The sequence below is a fragment of the Hirundo rustica genome, chromosome 1 (assembly GCF_015227805.2).
Source record: "Hirundo rustica isolate bHirRus1 chromosome 1, bHirRus1.pri.v3, whole genome shotgun sequence".
In the NCBI taxonomy this organism is placed as follows: domain Eukaryota; kingdom Metazoa; phylum Chordata; class Aves; order Passeriformes; family Hirundinidae; genus Hirundo; species Hirundo rustica.
Window position 1 is genome coordinate 102,800,240 of NC_053450.1, and position 20,508 is coordinate 102,820,747.

Here is a 20,508-nt window from a genome sequence, read left to right on the forward strand (position 1 = left end):
ATGCTAATTCAAAGGACACAGCTCACCAGGACTGTTTCCTTTTTACTTCCCTCTTTCAGCTGAAAATACAGGTCTGATTAGGTTTTTTTTCAATCTCTCTGCCCAACAACAGCAATAAAATTTCTAAATCCCCCAGAAGAATAAAGATATTTTCTTTCTAGTTCTCCTTTTGTTCTCTTGCAGTAAATCCTGAAGTTGTCTTCGTTGCCTATCAATAGGTTAAACATATCCAACTTGTATGTTTAAATGCTAAAGACAGAGAAGTCCCCATGGATATGTCAATCATTGGCTCTTGTACAAAGAAAATACTATATTTTGCTCAGAAGAGCTTTCTGTGGCCATTTAAACACAGTGAGACAGACACAATATCCTGGAGAGAGGAAAACCTGCCTTATTACATTCCTGACCCAAGAGAAAGGATCTGCCCTTAGGATATAAAGAGAATCAGTGGGAGGAAAAAAAGAGAAAAGTTGTCTAATCCTAAAAATAAAGACAGTGGTTCATAATACAGCATGACCTTCTTTTAATCTCTGATATAGCAGTTATCCAGTATGGATGTGATAGAATACCAACAGGGCAAACACAGCCTTCTCGTCAGGCTGGGAACCAACTCCCTCAGCCTGTATCTGTTTCCAGGTTTTGGACAGCTTTTTGGTAGGCTCTGGTATATTCTGTAAAGTCCATAAAACTTATTGCTGGGATTCTTTCCCAGTAAGATCACATCTTGCTCTTGTTTAAATTTATATACATATATTCACGTATGCAATACAGTTAAATTTGTTAGGAGCAAAATGCACTCCATCAAGGGCAATGTTTTACACCACTTCCTTGATTTCCTGTGTCAGAGCATGCAGCTATAAAGCAATGGGAAGAAATTGCATCTTTATTTGATAAACATGAAAATCTAATAAATGAGATTCTGCCAGGACATAAACATAAATGTGGTGGACATTAATCATTCCAGTTTTACAGGTAGGAAAGGTGTTTTCATGACTCTCAGGTTCGTTTCTTCTCTGATGTTCTCTTCCATAACTCTGTCAAAAATCAAGTGCCTTGTTTTTCTTGGAACTTTAGCTGGGACACTAATAGGAGAAGCTGGTATACTACAGGAATTCCAGCTTTTTTAGTCCTGTTTTTTCTCCCCAGCTGTAGATAAGTAATTTTTCAATGCATGCTGTCACGACAACTGGGTTTTACCATCTCCGCCAGCACTGATGCTTAGTACCACATCTGCCTTAGTTCAAGCAAGGTATCACAGCTTCCCTATTTTAGCCATGTTATTAGGAAAAAAAAAAAAAAAAAAAAAGCTTGACTTCTCTCTTTGACCACCTGCCCAATCTGCAACCTGCCCAAGGACAGGCTAATTGCATTTTCGTGAAGAGGCTGCAGAAGGAACTGATAGTGGAAACCACAAACCAAATGCTCAAATCAATTGTTCTCAAACAGAGATGTTTTGGTTAAATCTCTGCTCTTCAAGGAGGAGCCCCGCTCTCCTGAGAACTGCTGAAGCAGGGAAAGATGCAAAACGGTTACATGAGGATGACAAGTTCTTGGGGCACTGGGATGAAGGAGCTTGTGGGGCAGAAGTGCCCCTGGCAGAGCTCCTGGAAGAATACAAGGGGCCAACCATAAGCTGAGCACTCCTGAAACAAGCTGTTTCTCCCAACACCTCCTCCTACCTGACTGCTGTCTGCAGTGCTTCCCAGCTCTCCTGGCTGCCCTCCCGGCTGCCTCAGCCACAGTGCTCCCTGCACAGCTCCTGCAGGTTGTGTTACACACTCCACACCACTGCATGGGTGCTGGCAAACTCTCTTCCAGCTTCCACTTGCTCCAGGATCTTTCTTGGTGTGGACTGTGTTTTTGAACACATAGGCTGAGCTGCTCTGAGAATCTGAACTGCTGTGCTAACTGCACAAAAGCCTTTTGCTGTAGGACTTTTCCTTTTTAAAAAGGCAACATCACAGGTAGAACACCATTTTAACTTCCAACTTCATCAAGACTTCAGCAATGCACAGAATTCACTTTTACATAAAATTAGCTTATGTGTTTGCCTCATTTCTACTTTGTATTTTTAACGCTCTTTTCACATTTAGGTCCCCCAATAACACCTACATTTCACCTGTCTTCTTTGTAAAGGTCATATGAGAAAAATATAGAATAATTTGGTACCTGCAGCATGACAAGCACCCCAAAATAGACTACCAAGAAGAGAAGCAGAGAGAGAAAAAAAAAAAGGTGAAGTGTGTACCAGTGATAGAGAACTCAAACTTGGCTTGAAAGATCAGGGCTGGAAGAAGAAAGTTGACAAAGGCCATTTGCTGAAGGGTTTATGACCCACTGCTGATGACATTTCAATAGCAAATGAAACTGGTCTTCTCCCAAATCCTATACCTTAGCTATGCATTGATGATCTTCAGCCTGTTCTGCCTGCTATCCTCTCATTCTTCTCCATCATACATGCATCCAAGCTCTCCCCACAGGCTTTCTGAGAGGTGGCTATAGGCAGGAATTCTACAGTTTGAGTTGCAGGAAGAACTCTTGCCTTCAGGAAACAGCCCTACAGCATGATTGCAAGGAGGTGCAATGCCTGTTCAAGTCATAAGTTCACAAGAGAGGAAATTCACATTGCAAAGAGCTCCACATTCCCCTCAATTCCATTAGATGTTCCTCTCTCAAATTAGCTAAAGCAGTAGTTCACAAACAAGGGAGACGTGGAGGTGGATGAGCCTCCCAGGCCCTTGCTCTGGAGGGATGTCCCTTGAATGGAATGTGATAAGCTCATCTCATCCCCTCCCTGGGAGAGAGGACTTAGGTGAAGCAGTTCTCTCTCAGGTCAGAACAAGGCACCCATAATGCTTTGATATACCTTCCCAAACCCATTGGGTCTTCCCCTTTTGGTACCACCCTTGCTTTTCCCCATAAATATCCCGGAGTTTACCCTGCTTGGCAGGGAGTTGCCATCCCTGGCCACCCCTTCACAGGATAATAGAAGCTATCCTGTGGAAATGCTACACAGTGCTTCTGTCTCTCTGTTCCTCACAAGGCAGAGCTGAAATAGCTGCTAAGAGCTGAAACCACTGCTAAGAGCTGAATTACTGGCAGCCACTGGCTGTGCCTTGCTGAGGCTGCCTGGTGGCTGGAGTCTGCCCGAGACCCCCAGACAGGCTATCTCTAGTGAGACCTCTCTCTGTAGGAAGATAGCAGCTGTCTGGGTCAGACGACAGACTCTACGGCCATTCATAAGGTTTTCCTACAGCTGGATGGGGAAGAGGGTAAAGACTAGCCAAACATCTGCCCTTCACTGGTTCTAAGACTGCCAGTGAATGTTGTCTAGAAAATGTACTGTCTGATACCTTCTAGGAGTGGCTGAATATGGAATGAGAGAAAACCACCTGAGGCTCAACCTCAAACTTTTCTGCTTCATGATCTTTGCATTTATGGATAAAAATTGATTTTATGTGCAACTGCTGGAGAATTTCCAGGAAAACCATGTTAAAAATCGCCCTCACAGGCAGTACCCAATGCAAGCAATGGCTTACTCTTCTTTACGAATCTGAACTCAGGTACATCTGTGTACAATCTTTAACAAAAACATACAGGACTTACTTTAAAAAAAAAATTTAAAAACTTGAACACCTCGACACTTAGCACTGCTACAGATGTTAGTATAACACACTTAAAAGCATATATTCTATTTCTGGATTTTTCTCTCTGGCAAAGACAGACCATAGAGGCCTCCTGCCAGCACACATGAGAAAGAAGTAATCATAAAGAGGCATTACTATAAGGTATTTAATCTTATTTGCAAATAGTATGAAGAATGAAAATACCATTCCTGCTTTTGACAGAAGTACAGCAGTACACACGAAGCAGAACTAAATACTTTGGATGTTTTCCCACATTTCTGCAGAATACAAAAAAATATAGGCCTCCTTCCTGCCACCATAACTCATATGACTTCAATGGAAATCAGACCTGCTGTATATATTAAACCTGAAATTAACTATTCTCCCCCCACATTGTTTGGCTTTGATAAATTCCAGCCATCGCTCCTGGCCAAGATGCACAGATCCTGGTTCAGTGAGCTGCTCTGCTGACAGGAGCTCTTACGGCACCCTGGAGCCCATTAAATTCGATTGGGTCCAAACACACTGAGCTCTCTGCAGGAGTAGGGCTTTAGCAACTCTTCTAGTTAGTTATTGAGCTGTGGGTTCAAACCATACAAAAAGTAGTAATAACTTCCTCTAACATAGGGCATGCTCACAAGAAAGTAAAATTGGAAGAGATTCCTAATCTTTACATTCCACGGCACAGATCAGAGTAGTGGAGCCAAGAAATAAAAGCTTAAAAGTAAAGATGCCTAGAGAAGAAAAAAAAAAAACAGAAGAAAGTATCCAGCAAAATATTCCAACACTTGGTGCACCACATTAATGTAAAAAGTGAGATGTTTTATAAAAATCGTAAGACTGTAATGACAAAAATCTGTTAAAATTTACACTACCTTTCAGTGCAGGCATTTGGAAATACACTGGAACCAGTTTAGAATCAATGAGCCCTTTAAGTTAGAATGTAACTGTATATTACAGCAGCTTTATACAATTTTGTATTAGCAGAGACAAACTGCTTAATCCCATGAATCAATATAGAAACCTATGAAAAGCTATAGCAAGAGAAAATAAGGAAAAGCTAAAGAGTACCATTTTAACAAGATTTTGAATTCTTCCAGACTCCAGGAGTGGTACAATGGGTCATCTACCTATAAAGAAAGATTACCAAAATACTTGATCCTTCATAAAAAAGTTAAACCACTGCCTCTTTTACTGAAAATCCTTTGTTCCTAAAGGGGATATATAGCAAGGTAAATGTCAGATATTTAAATGGGATCTGTTTTTCAAGGTGCATTAAGCATATGGGCACTAGCACTAAGCATGAATATAGGACTTGCTGAAAAACATGCACCTCTTTTGATTTAACCTTGGACCAGATTTTGTAAAATCATGCACTTTCTTCTACGTTTAGTACTTTATTACAGCACAGTTAATACTGATCCATTTAAAATGAAAGAAAATATATTCCATAGCAGGATCTTCCTGTGTAAATCAATCAGTAAATCTTTCTAATTTTTTGTAAAGAGAGCTTACCACATGGACACATACAAATTGTACATATGATTAAAATACCAATGCTTTGTCTGCAGAAAGAGACTATGGAGTAACAGCTTTTTATTTTCAATAAATGCATTTTGTGTCTCCTCATACATAAACTATGAAAGCTGCAGTTCAGATCAGAGATAACGTCTGATCCACGTTCAGCAATGAAAGGCACTAAAAACCTCTACAAAAACTGGAAATACAGTGACTTAAAAACACAGACCACTTTTCACAGAAACTACAACGAAAAATGCTGACAGTGATAAGCAATGCCAAAATCTTTACGAGGCAATGCATGTTTTAACATATATTTAATCACAGAGGACATCCTGGTAGAATTAATCCAGGCTCAGTAGCTAAGAGCAGCAGCAGTGTGTTAAAACCATGACATCCCAACTGGACTGGAAGAAGTAATTGGGGCTCTTCCTCCTAACGCCCCCAAGAAACATGTCTAACAAGCTTCAGCACATGCAGCACTTTATTGCTGCTCTAAGACCTCCCTTAGTTGTTTTTTTTTTACTGGACACCCACTTAGAATTTCCCTTTTGCATCCATGCTAGGCTTAATCATCCCTGTCACGGCCTAGCAAATTCAGGGCTAGCAAAGGTCTCTGTCCCATTTTAGAAGTTAGTCACACTTGATGTGTCAGGCAGCAGCAGCAGAGTCACCTTCTTTCATCTTTTTTTTGCCATGGGATAACGTTTTTCTATCCTCTCATATGTGCCATAAAAAGTCCTGTGCTGTATCTGAAGATGTATGTTTGAGCTGTTGCAATGAAAACTGTGCAGGATTTCTTAGGAGAACATGAGAGTACCACCCTAAAACACTTAGAAAAGAGCCAAGGCCAGTTTTCTTCTGCCCCTGCATTCCAAACACTAACTTTAATTGACTTTCATTGAACTTATAAGAGCATTTGGTCACTAAAAATCAACCCTAAATAGTCTGGTTTATCTCATAGATTCCTATCTTCTCCATTGTACCACTGTGGCACCATCTGAATAGGACAGACTTGTGCTGGCAGTCAACCACAGAAATCCACAGCAGCAAACCAGAGGGCAGTCCTGTATCTCTGTTAACTCTTCCTCACCCAAAAACATCTCAGAACTCGAGCCTGGCTCCTTCAGAATGTCATATAAAACACACTTCTTTGTTCAGGTTTTACTAACCTTAAGTGTCAGAATCCCCTTGGCAATTAATTTCTTGGCTGCTAATCCCTTGGCTCTGTTCTACGCAGAGGGAGTGGCTGCACTGGAGGGAGGTGTGCAAGGCACATGCTCTGACTTTGCAAAATTAAGTGGTCTCTTGATTTAGATGACAGTGGCCAAACCTGAGAAGTTTGTAATTGCCCAGCATAATAGAGTAAGCTAAACTCACTGTTAAACACTCTTTAAAGCAGAGTATAACGTGGCAAATGGTCAAATACTGCAGACAGGGTTTTCCTGGTTATCTGAGGCAATATTACACATAATATAGGCACAATAAAGAAATGTAAACACTACTTCAATGGTAGGGAGACAGAGGAATCATACAATACATTCTTCGATAATTAGCACTGATAACGGTTTAAAGGATACAGCCTTCACTTCAAGAAAACTTACACTAACAACAACAAAATCATGTATTAAGATTCTCTACTCCCTGTAGAGAATCTGTACCTCTTGTACAGAGGGGTACAGAACTCTTGTGGCAATCCTGCCTGATGCTAGCAACTGGCAAAACACTCTACAATAAACAGATCAGAGCTACAGGAATGCTTCTCCCAAGCAGCCAGGCCATATGTATGTTCTGACCTACATATGTTGTTTAAGGTATTCAGAAACAAAGGGACAGAGAAGCTCCTATAAGTAGCCAAAATCCCCCCCCAAATTTCTACTAAGTTTCCTTTAGTTTTAGTTTTCACAGAAGTTGGTACCATATTCACATGCGCTGTGATGAGTGAGATACTATCTTTTTAATTAATTCAGCCTAAAGTAATGCAGTTCTAAATAACGTGCTCCAATCCTGAACTCCTCAAATTAGGAAGCATCAGAGCTGAATAAATTTGAGAAAGACACTTGTCCTTCATGCTGCAGAATCCTAAAATAATACCATACAAGCTTCCCCCTCCTGCAAACCATACTGGACCTCCCTGGATGCATTCAAGACACAGTTACCCTTATCAGGCAGGAATCATTACTGAGGTAAGGTGCTAACCAGGAGCAAAGGACAGACTTATCTGTACTGTGCTTCCCTCTGGAAATTTAGTGAGTGCCTACCCACTGCTGTGCTGCTGCTGTTCTTTCTTTTCGTGCTTTCTTGGCACATGCAGGAGAGGATAAAAGCCTAATGGGTGTGAGTGTCAGCACAATATAAATTGCTGCAAGAAAAAACTTGATGCATGGCTTGGGATCTAAAAGAAGAATGTCCACCATTGTTTGTGATTATGGATCACATCACAATCTAATAGCAATTTTTATTTAATCAATAATTTCCATGCTGAACAGACAGCCCTGTTACAGAGAATCGACAAGCAAGTACTGATAGCGACAAGGCTTGTTATTAATCTTTACCCTGCCAACATTTCAACCAAACTACTGTAAAAAAGCACCACCAAGATGGATTTAGAAGTAGGTATTTTTTTTCCATCTCTTTTCTTTTTCATTCTTCCTTTCTTTATCCCTTTCTTTTTTTTGCTTTTCTTTTCTTTTTAGCTACACAGTCCCATTATCCTTCTCCCTTTTCAGGTATGTAATGTTTCATACACTTTATATTCTAAGTTTATTTGAAAAACCTGGGGCTTGAATTGCACAAAAAAGCAATTCATATTAAGCAATTTCACAAATCAGTGGGACCTAGCCCAGTGCTGAGTGTTAGCCATTATAGGCTAATAAATCATACTTTCTCTTTGAGATGTCAATCGCCAAAGTGCTTTGTAAAAATGTTGGCATCTGTAATTCAGCGAAGCCTTTTCATCTTGAAATAAGATGCTCCAGACTGATAACAAGAATAATCCTCTCTTGATCAAAAAAAAAATCTGCATTTTACCAATTAAAGCTGCTGCCAGAAGCCAAACGGAGCAGCACTGAGACTCCACTGTAGTTTATCTCTGCTAAACACAAGGAGGGATACAGTTGGAGCTTTGTTTCATTTTCAGCTTGACTACTTTATCTCACAGGGAACTGCAGCATCTCAGCCCTACGATACACATAAGAATGGTATATGCAGACCTCATACCTACAGTGCAAGCCACCAGAGGACCCACACCTGACAAAACCACCACCCATTCATTTTATAGATTAGGTACTCAACATCTTTGAAGAAAAGTCATGCTCACACTAAAGTTTAAGCACAGGAAAACACTAGATTTGCTCCCCCATGATAAGAAGGCTCATCTTCTTTTCTTTTTTTCTTTTTCTTTCTATTAAGAGGTTACACAAACAATAGAGACTGCAAAAATTAATCCATTCAGCCCAGCCCTTTCAAAACCAAATGCAGAATCTTCACTCATGCCTATATTTAAGTTGCCTATCTCTGCCTCCATTTGTACATGCTGATCTGCCACTTCTGTCTCAGAAAAAGCACTTCTACATGCAGCTGAGCCAGCACTCACAGATTTCTATTCTTCCCAGAACTGGTTTACTATGGATTGATTTTTTGGTAGAATATGGGTGACAAAAGCAGTGCAGAGACATACCATACCAAACACATCAAGGCAGATCTCCCACCGGTTCACCCTAATAACACAGGCTATGTTACATCAAATCACTTAACAGAAGCAAGGCATGAAAAAGCTGAACAGAAAGAACAGCTCTGTTCAGGTGAATCTGCTTTGTCCTGGCACTTCGGTCAGGGCTGAAAAGTACCTGAAGTCCATCCACAAATCCAGCCCTCCCTGCAGCTCTTGGGCAGCAAAATTAAGGCAGAGAGGGACTTCCCTTTGCTCTCTTCTCCATGATATGCCAACAAGAGTCAGGAGGTGAAAAGTCAACTCTGTCTGCTGCTTTACTCTTGCCTAAGTGTTTGTCACTCGGTCAGCATGGGCTCCCCTGGGACTTGGCTAGCAGCTTCTTATCCTAAATCTCTCCCCAAAACTGGAAGTCACCTTTAAAATATCAGTAACTTGGAAGCGTTCAGGCAACTCTCAGGCAAACAATTTAAGTACATATGCTTATCCACAGACCACTTAAATAGTGCTTTGTGATTAAAAGCACAGACCAAAGTCAAGCCCTGCACAGCCCTTTCCACCCAAGTGCCCCTTCACTATGCTTAGGGGGGGTAGTTACTTCCCAGCACACAGGAGGAGCACTGTTCATCCCTATCTACAACAGTGAAAAATAAGTGTTATTTAAAGGACATGTCATAGTTTAGCAACCTCTTTCAGGGATAGCAATTCAAAGACAATGACTTTGGCAACTCATATGAACAGAAGCCACAGCAGCAGCTGACTAACAACAAGTTTTCTTAATGCTGTGAAAGAAATGCTAATTACAGAGGAATTAAAATTTAAAAAAAAAAAAAATGATTACATTTCTCTCTCTAAAGCCCCTCTTAATACTTCACAGATTAGGGTGGATTTATTTTGTTGTAAACCCTTCTCTATCAAAAAAGAAATCCCCATGTTATTTTTTTCCCCCCTCTTCTTCTCTGTGATTCATCGAAAGCCAGACTCCAGGCAGGGAGACTGCTTATGCACTCGTGTAGTGGAGTGCTTAAGAGGACCTGAGCCAAAGCACAGCTGGCCTTTGGGTCAAGCCCACAGTGAATAAGATCTCTTCACAAGGCAGCACCGATGACTTTTAACACTGCTGGGAGGCAAAGGGCATCACGGTGACTGCAGCAGAACAAGGATGTGCTCAGAAGCACAAGCAGAGGCCGTGCCAGAGCCTGGGGGCTACTGAGCCTCCAGAACAGCAGTGAAGTCTGTCTGCGGTTACTTAACCTTAAAACCCAACAGCACTTACATGGGCACCTCTGATGGGGAGTTAAAGACTTGTCTAATTTAAACAACCCTGTGTTAGGTACCCAGACAGAAACCAAGAGAGAATGAACATGCTCTCAAGGGCACATGTCTGCTTACCAGCTTTGCTAGGCCATCTAATAAATTGCTGGCCTATAAACATTTCAACAATTCTGGCACAGTTCAAAAAGATGGGCTCAGCATCTTATAATCCAGCACAGTAAGGTGGTGTCTTAATTCGAAATCAGCCTTTAAACAGATAACGAGGAAGAGATTTCACAATCTAAAAACTTCTGTACAGATGCCTCTTGTGATTATTTGCTATAATCTCTTCTTCCTTTCCTTTGTACCCTCACAGCTACAAAGATCAAATATATTGAGGGGACAGACAAACGGAAAAAAAGCCTTCCCATGGCACTTGCTCGCCACTGAAACAACTCCCTGCCTTCTTCAAGTTGTCCCAATTTTCAGCCCAAGCCTTGGGCTTGTCTCAGTTGAAGAACTGATTTCTTTTGTCCACAGCACTCCTCCAAGTATGAGTTAGGGTCCAGACCCCAGTGAGTGAAAAATAAAACAAGGTGAAACAGAATAAAACAACCAACAAAACCCCCTTTGCTGTTGTACGTAAAACATTCTCCTTTTGTCAGGAAAAAATGATTACTATAATGGATTTCATGTTCTTATCTAGTCCTTACTCTTTTCAATTTAAAGGAAACATTCCTGAACCTTTCAGGGCAGTAGCTGTCACTGTCACGCACAATGAGCCTGTGAATGGGCTGAGGCTTTATGTTACTGTTCTAGAGCCAAATAAAATTATAATGAAAATGCACCGAAAACTGCCTCTGCAAATAATTAAATATTAACGAAATCCCTGAACATATTTTGAGAAGCATGCAAACTGGGATGTGCAATTACACCCATTTGGGATTTTAAGAGACTTGCTTCACAAAGCTGGGACTTCACCTGCCCCACGACCCGTCTGCACATCTTCACGACCCAGAGAAAAGAAACCACTAATGCATAAAGGATAATCTGTTGGGTCAGATGTGTGCAATTGCCTCCATTTAGGCGCAGATGCCTACTCACACCGCTGCACCCAGCACCTGCTTGGCTTTGGCAGCTTTGGGGCCCTTTGCTTACAGGGCAGTTTCTCCTCTTGCAAGTGGTGGGCAATGCGCAGCTCTCAGGGTCACTTTGAGGTCTGCTACACTGGAGCTGATATTCAGGGGAACTGCTTTAATCTGGCTTATCCTCCTATTGTAGTTGGACCTCTGTTCAGAGAAGAGTGGTGAAGCTCTCTCCACTCCTTACGTACAGCTATTCTACAGGAGAGGAGCTGAGGAAGAAGCCACAGACCAAAGCCAGCACAGCAACAGAGAAAGTCAGACTTCTAAATCTACTGACTTTTGAGTGTCCTTATTTCTGGTCATCCAAAATCGCCCACTGTAAAGAGGGCTAATCCTTCAGAATGCTGTGTTCCCCACCTCCTGATGTTCTTAGGTATTTTGAGGTGCACAGGATTGATTATGGCACCTCACAGATGCTGTAAAACCTAAGCAGAGATTGGTTGTGGGCACAATTTGGGGTTTATGTAGGTCTCCATGGATTGCTGGCCAAATTCTGTTGGTCAGGGTTAAATCCACTGTTTTCTGTAGGAACAGAGAGCAAAAACATTAAGAAACTCCAGTCTCAGAATTGTAATGGTTCTTTTGGGTACCCTCAGTGCACTGTGATGCCTTGGGAACGTGTGGGTACCTGAGAAACACAAGAAGCTGCCCTCTGGTGCAAGAAGGGAACCATGCGGAGCAGTACAATCCCCAGGGACTGCCGTCGGAGTGCTCCAGTCACCAGGGCTTTGCAAACAGGCAGGAAGACCTCAGCAAACAGAGTCCTGAATGTAAGCCATTTCTGATAGTTAAGGGCTTTTTGATCTCATCTAATCAAGTTTAACAAAAATGAAAGAATTTTATTGCTGTACAATTCAGGAGAAAACACTAGCAAAAAAATAGCTCTACAGTCCTTCAAGCATGTTTTTGAAAGAAAAATAATTATCATCAAGGCTACGCAGCAAGGGGGATGAGAAACAGGCAGCACTGCGTTTTTCTGATTGCCATTGTATTAATATTTAACATTAAATTCAGTGATTTCCTTGAAGGATAATTCTCTTGAATAAACTTTTATCTTTAGCATCTAACCCTTTTGCAGTATTTTATTCTTAACTGATTTCTGAGGGGAAAAAAGGGGACAAACTGCAACAAAAAGCAGATTTATAAATATATACAATATCTTATTAGCTTCTAGGCACTCATATATTTAAAACAAACTTGAGCTCAGCTAAGCCAAATTATAATATCTCAATGGGCAGAGAAATTAATTAAACAGCTGAATGATAAAGACCCCAGCAGCAAACTGAGGCTTTAAAATAAATAAGGTATTTTTTAATTTTTTGAGGAGAAGAAAAAAGGCGAAGAAAGAAACTTATAATAGACATTTCAAACATCAGTGTAACCAGCCTTTTCATGAATGCAATGCACTGTAAATAAGACTACCTGGCAGGAGAATGCGGCGGCAGCTCTAACGTGGCTTGCCAACTTTGTGTCTTGCTAATGTACAACACACGTACCCCTTTTGCATCAACTTCAAATAACCCTGGGATCTCAGCAGTGCAGCTCAGCAACAACCAGAACAAGGGCAGAGCTTGTCAGGATTTAAGAGCTTTCAGCAAAAACCTTCAATTGCAGCCGGTACCCTATTCCATAGAAGGATATCAATTATAGATAGTGACTTGCTTTAGCAGTGCAGTCGGTACTGTCAGACACTAGATAGACAACCATGAAGAATCATGAATCTTTCTATTAACTGTAAGAGAAGGAGGGGGGGAGAGGAGGGATGGGTAGGTGTTATAAACAAGGCAGAGCGTCTGACGGTTTAACACCTTGCCTTTTGGCGCATGCATCATGAAAATTTAACCATGCTGAATTCTAAGTGGCTCATATAATTTGAAAATAAGAGCACCACCCGTGCCAAAATCATTTCAGTGCCAGACCCTTCTCGATGGGTCAATAATGATTCTTTTAGGTAGCTTCTCAGTTATTTATTCATAGCAGCTAAGGTTCTGTTCATAAATTCAGTCAGAAAACATTGGGACTGAAGAACGTGTTACCATATTATGTGAGTATTTATTCATGTTCTCTAGAGACAAGAACACCCTCAGTGGCACCCCCATTTTACACAAATAACTGCAGGACTTTGTTACAGAAAAGCAGAAGATCAAATGCTGAGTACTATGCACAACAGTGCAATTCCTGCTGTAAAGCTATACCATGTATTTAGACACAGATTTTTTCTGCATTTACCATTTCATACATGCTATGTCACACACCACTTTGTAAGGCTGATTCAACTCCAGTTAATTTCAAAGTAAATCAGGTCTCAAAATTCCCCAAGAAATAACAAAGCTATCCGTATATGACAGAAAGACCGGAATATACACAAACTCCTGTTTACCTTTTTCAAAACTCATGCACATGTGCTTGTGTATACACCCTATACAGAGTGGGAGTAATGACATCTATACCATGAACTGTGTGCACTGTGTATTGCAGAAAGGCTTTTGAAAGCTCTATTCAACCTGGCATGACTAGAATTCACATTGTTACCTAACCCTTCAGGAAACAAAACAAACACCTATAAACATACTTTCATCTCCTCCCCTGACACAGTAGCTCCTCTAAAATTTCAGTAAGTTGGGAAGCAAGGCTCGGATAACAGCCTGTCCTGTGACATTGGACATTCTGGGTCTGATCTCTTGCTATTATGCATGGTCATAACCATACAGAAAGATGGCAGATGTTATTTGGATGAGTCTTGCTGGGCAATTTAGGCCTTTTTTACCTTTATCTATGCCAGTTGCCCCTATCTTGTTGATTACTACCCCACAGCAGAATCAACAAAACTGGATCGTTATCTACACTTCTGACATCCTGTCCAGCACTGTACTTCCAAACCTTCAAGCTCTTCAAGCTCAGCTGGAGCAGCTCAGGCCCTGCTGAATCTATCAGTAGGTTGAGGATCGCCAGGAGAGCAGCAGCACATGCAGCCAGGAGAGCCATGGTGGCAGAACTCTGCCAGATCAGGTAGCTCCTGACAGCACCAACAACCAGATGTACGTGGCCCCAGAGCCGCAGGGTGGAAGACCGCACGCCCGTGTCAGGTGCACTCCTCCTCCTGTGTTCGAGCAGCATCTGGCATCGTGAGGCTCCGGGCTTGGCGAGTCCTCCAGCTGCTACCACAGAGCCAGGGCTGTGGAGCCAAGCATGTGCATGGGCCCTAAGACACACACCATGCCCATGCCTGATTTGGGCACACTCATGCACATGCCAGAACTGCGCTGATGCTGATTTAAGTGCAGCTACAGCAATTTGTATCCACTTGGATTTACCTACAGTATTTGGATCGGAGGCATACCTGAGCCACACCACTTTTTCAACTGAGATTTTCAAGGACCCCCTAAAGGGATGGAACATTTTCTGCCAGAGTGACACACCTAAGCAAAGCCAGGACTGCCTTGAGTGAAGCCCGACTGAGACCAGACTTCATTTCCCTAGTTGCTGCAGATGTACATCAGAGGCTGTGGCAATCAAGGGCAGATAAAATGTGCAAAAGGCTGACTGGGGTGAGTGGCCAGGCTTTCAAACAGAGTTAGATACCTAAAGCCCTTTGCAATTCCGGGCAGAAATAACTTGCTCGAGTCCCCACAGCAGGACTCTGACAGAGCAGCGAAAGAAATCACAAACCATGGCCCCATCACTCAATCCCGCTGACTCTTACAGCATGATTTGTGCTACTTAAATGTGATGGTTGCCATGATGAATTTACTGTCTTCAGGGTATTGAGTCAAGTCTTGTACCTTGTAATCCTAAACACCATCATAACACACCTGAATCCTGAGCCCTGCCAGAAAGAACTCCCTGTCATAGAAAAACTTTTTATATTCCTTTTCCATGTCTAGAGAAACTTGTTTCACATGCTGCCATTGTTCAAAATCAGAAGAAATACACTTTTTTCAGTCTTGCTGTTGACCACTACAATGCAGGCCCACCAAAACCAACAAATTAAAATTAAACTCCAGAAGAACTAAACTACCACCCTGTCAATTTAATTCACTTTAAAATACAAAACACAAAGTACTACCTAGCATGCTCAGTGGGCTTCCATTAAATTTTACACCTGGAACATCAAAATATTCTTTTTCTTTTTTTATTGTCAAGGGTACCTTTATTCTGCATTTCTCTTTTGTTTCATATATTTTTGTGTATATTATTTCTCATCACCACTGGGATCACTTCTGAATACTGAAACGTTTGCCAGGCATCATAAAGCTTCAGCCTTACAATCGATAGCAGATATAAAGACTGTGCCTATGCAGAGCCCCATATGATGTCATTTAGTCTGTTTGCACAGAATCAATCCAAAGACCAACATCTGATCTTGTAATTTAAATGTGTCAAACCACTTGCAGAAGCCATTTGTATGGCATTTCTTCCCAAAAGGTACTGTGACACCAAAACAGTTTCTCCTCACACTTCAATTTGGCCTATTCAAATGCTAGGGAATTATGTGGGCAAAATGTCTCAAAGAATTGAGACATTATCGTTGTTACTGCTGCTGCTACTACTTAGTAATAACAAGAACCTGAAAATACATCTTGATGAGTAACTGCAACACCAAGAGGTTCTCACACTCCAGCAAGTGAAAGCTGACTTGCTTAACTGAAGTCAGCTTTGCAGGAGAAGTCTACCATTTGCATAGTGTTTGGAAATATATGGTGGGTTTGTTTTTATTTATTTTAGGTGAAAAAGTGGGTTTTTCAACTAGCTATTTCAGAAGTACTAGCCACATTCTGCACCAGATTTTGCATGATCTCCAGTAAAGTATTAAACAGTTTTCTAAACTGGATACAATGCTGTCACACTGCTCATTTGCTGAAGATGTTCCTCTCTATTCTGTACTAGAAATTCAATCTTAGTGATCACAGATCACTATGATCTATGATGCCAGTAAATAAGAGAGGTTATGCTAGTTAAGGAGGTTAGAATTGCAGGGAATTGTACTTGTCAGGTTGTATCCTGAATTTTGATTGTTCACTTTCTATCTCACAATACTACCAAACAGTACAAATTTTACTTGGGAGAGGTGGCAGAGAAGAATAAAAAACAAGGGAGATAGAATTAATATTTAGTGTAGCACAGAAAAGATTATAGCGTTTGCTTTTGCTAAAAAAAAAAATTAAGTAACTCAGTCCCCATGTATTTAGCCAAATAATCCCTTTCAGTTTACAAACAACAGTAAATTGATAGTAAAACCTCTCTTATGGAAGGGAAAAAATTCCCCTCACCCATTGCTACTATTACAGCCCCTTTGGGGAAGGAAAAAATCAAACTTGGCTAAAGGTTAATAATCATTCATGTCCAGCTTACTATTACTCAATAACTATCAAAGTCTCTAACTCAAAATAGCGTTTGCTGGCTTACAGGATCAGAGCCATTACAATCTCTGTGGAAGACTTTATTGAATTTTACACTAAGCTTTAGCTGACTGAACAGGTCAAGCACTGTGGCTTCAAGTTTTCTTTTTTCTCAGAAACTCATAAACCCCTCTCCAGTTTGCAGCTCTGTTAGCTAAGAAACTTGACTCAGCATAGGGTCAGAGAACCTGACCCCCATGAAAAAGGTCACGTAGTTTTAAAACCTAGTTCCTGAATACCATTAACTTACATGCACTAGCTGTTCCTGCGTGTCAAACTCCCGGGAACAGCCTTCCCAGTGGCAGTTTGTCTCATAGACCACTTCAGGCTCCTGTTTGTTTTCATCTTTGTCCCCTTCCTCTTTTACCAAGGTCATTCCTTCTGGCTGTTCCTGGAGAGAGCAAAAAAACAGGGGTGAGAAGAAGAGAGAGGAAATTCTGAAACTGAGGAGGAAGAAAAGTGAATTAATTCAGCATTAAAAGAAAGATGATGGGGGGGTGGGTGGGTGGAGGGGTGTGTGTGGGTGTGTGTGTGGAGGAGGTAGGGGAGTGAGGATTATTTTACTCTCACTTCACTATGCTACTCCATTCTACAAAATACAGAAGCCCAAAATATGCCTGATAAGCCGGAAGCCATTTGCAAATTATACGTGTAAAATAATTTTTCGTTCCCTTTACATTCTAATTAAAAATATATCATAATGGCCTGGCTTCCCTCACACTTTATTTAAGCAGCTTATTACTTGTACACCTGCCTTTCATGATTCAGTGGGACCACTAATGTGAAAAGCACAATTCAATATAGTTGAATTAATTGGAATTTGATTTTAGTACTAGGGTTGGGCAGAAATTGGATCACCAGTAATCCAGTGTGTTTCCACTGTTAAAACAGTAACAGGTTTGCATGCTAAAACCTTTCCAAGAGCAGATTGGTAATTTTTGAGTTACTTGTTAGTCTGTTCTTGCCCTTAACATGTGTATAAAAGGGGTGAGCAGGGGAAGAAAGTATTTAATTTTGGGGTTAGATTTCCCACCTCCAATTCATCAGTGCCTCATTCTCCCCAGCTTGTTACTTGCTGAGGATAAGAGTCAGATGTTAGTGTAAACATTTGGTTCAGATTATGCACTCCTGCTGTTTTTCCATTTCAAACCTGCTGAAGGATTTAGGCAGACCTCTGCTTTGTTTTCATGCATTCACTCACAAGACTGAGGCTCTGATTCTCACCTCCCCTGAGTCACTCTAAAGGAAGAGTCACTCTACTAAAACCAGTGGCATTAACTGGTATAGGAAGTACGGCAAACGAGACTGTAGCTCGGCACTGGGGCCTTAGTGCAGTACAGCGCTAAGACCCAGGAAAAGTCAAGGTGGCCTAAAGTCTTTTTGCTGAACAGAAAACAAGTCCTTAATAAGGACCAGAATGTCTCTTGTTCACTTTTCCACGGCAAACAGACTGTTGAGCATGCTCTGACTGGTCAGAGGTGCCTCTCTCCATCAGCCTCCCTCTCTCTGTCTTCATCCTACCACAGACCCTGCACCCCAGGAGCCAGTCCCATTTAACCCTGGCTACTGCAAGTGGAGGCTGCCCCTGTGTGCAGCACACGAAGTGCAGGGTGCCCAAAAGCATGTGTGTCCCAGGAAAGGTGCATTCTCCCTCCAGCACCAAGGGGGAAGGCTCACGACTGGAACCTGGCTGCCGTACCTGCATGCTTCCTGCTCCTGGGCTGGGGAGGTCCTCGTCAGGCTTTATCTTGGAGCGCTTGTTGTGCATGGGGTCTCCTGTGCTGCTCACTGCAGATTCACTTGTGGGTTTATTCTGCTGCAGGCAGGTAGGTTTGGTTTGTTTTGTTTTGGTTTTTTTTTCCCAGAAAAAGATAAAATTAGACTGTGATAAATACGTGGCTCCAAACAAAAATATGCAGCAAAAATATGCTCAGCAACTTTGTATAGAGAAGCTGCACTGTTAATTATACTGGATATGCAATTACATTGTTCTTCAATTACACAGCATTAACTCATGGAAGAACTGCATTGCTCAACCCTGTAGTGGAGCAGGGAGGCAATGAGAAGCAGAGCATTTAATGCAATTGCTTGCTACAAACCAATGCTGGTTTTGTCAGAGCAGTGAGAAGTAGGAAGAACTTGATTTTTCACATGACAACTTTGGAAAGGCAATTTTGAAAAGGAAAATCACTGCATGCTCAAATAAACACAAGGGAAACATTTACTTTTTCACAGTTGAAGGGAAGGTTTTGCGTTTAATATCTGCACACAAGATTTCAAATCCTTCACTATTTTTCCCATTATAATGGGTGGATTCCCATTTTTTCCCATTATAATGGGAAAAAAGAACTTAATGCTAGTGTAAGACTCAGTGAAAAAATCCTAGATGAAGTCCTGGATCCTCGAAAGTTAATAGCAAAATAGCTGACATAAACAGGCCAGAATCTTGTTTTTCTTCTTGTTGTGCTCAACTGAACACCATTATCTACACCTGCAAATGGATCTTGAAGGAATCCGGAGATCTTTTAGAGATATCTGAACTTTCAGGGACCCCACAAAAAAATCAATATGTTTTCTACAGCAGTATGTTCTTCCTCTACATTTGTAAAAGCCAGCCAGGAGATAAACAGCTTCCAGACTGATAAATAACCTATCCCAGGTCATCTAGAAACAAACAGCAGTAGTTAGTAACAAGCAAATCACAAACAGTGATAAACTCCACGTTAGGGGCCTGATTCACTGCTGCTCATTCCCAGCTTTCGAGATACACCTCACTGAAATAATTAATTCAAACTCACTAAGTCCAATTTTTCACAAATCGGAGAAAAAACCTTCAATCCTCTTCACTGTCTTTGAGTTACTCTCTTGCTCACAGAATTACTTGCTTCAGGTTACTCACAGCTGTACAAGGAGGGCAGAATATAACCCTGTATATCCTGTCAGCCTGATCTGAAGATGTAACTGCTAGTCTTTAAAACACTGGTGTTTTGATGTGTTTTGCCCCTTTCCTTACTCCCCACCTCTACTAGGTTCCTGTATAAGATTGAGGAGAGGCAGCATGGAACTAGAAGCTGCTTCAGCAGACTGGAATATTTATGAGGGCTAAAAAGCACACTACCAATCAGGAACTGCACCAACACTCCCGTGATTCACATAACAGTGACTGCAAACACTACAGCTACAAGAAAACTGTTATCAAAGGGTCTCAGTGACAGTGGTGATTAACTGCCATTGAGACAATGCCATTCATTTAATTTTTAAATTACTGGGGTGTAAAGGTTTCTTTTGTTGTCTCTCACCTGTGTGGACTCAGAAGGTCCAGAGCTGACCTGGACAGGGTTCAGGACACTGGGGATGCCGGGGATTGGTCTCTGGGTAGGAAAAGTTGGAGCAGGATGGATGAGTGGAGGGCTGTGTCCAAAGGCTGAACCTAGGGTTTGCTGACGACTTATAATTTGCTGATGCATTTGCTGGAGGGATACTGGTGTAGGAGGGTATGTGAAACTCAGAGCAGGGCTGAATTTGGGAGAAAAAGGAGGGAAGAGGGAGGAAAAAGAAGAGGATCATTACGGTAACAAACCACAGAGATCAGAACTTTAAAATATATTTGCTATCTTTAAACTACTTGAAGCCAGATTTCCCCCTCCCCCTCATATCCCTCTTCATGCCCCAAAGGATGATAAATCTTGATTTTAAATCCAGAGTTGCCCTGGATTTACTAGTGAGTACAAAAATGATACCATAACAAAACATAACATTTTTTCCTAACCTCTACCAGGAAACCACAGAAAGCTGACCGAAATAAAATTCAGAAAAACTCAAATAAAAGGCAGGCAGTTCAATAACAGCTATTTATTGCAATAACAAACTTTATATAAAGAAAAAGAATAGGTGCC

At 41.4% G+C, this 20,508-nt stretch overlaps 1 protein-coding gene across 3 annotated transcripts in view; it reads right to left on the minus strand.

Moving 5' to 3' along the window:
• The window catches only part of GLI3 (GLI family zinc finger 3), a 206,271-nt gene that overhangs the window by 19,331 nt on the left and 166,432 nt on the right, over positions 1-20,508 (minus strand). For 2 of the 3 annotated variants that reach the window (XM_040082889.1, XM_058423101.1), the window contains 3 exons: positions 19,912-20,128; positions 18,312-18,428; positions 16,863-17,003 (listed from right to left, as the gene is read on the minus strand). In XM_040082889.1, coding sequence (XP_039938823.1) covers positions 16,863-17,003; positions 18,312-18,428; positions 19,912-20,128 — 475 coding nt within the window. The remainder of the gene's footprint in view (positions 1-16,862; positions 17,004-18,311; positions 18,429-19,911; positions 20,129-20,508) is intronic. The other variant, XM_040082894.2, reaches the window with a different exon arrangement.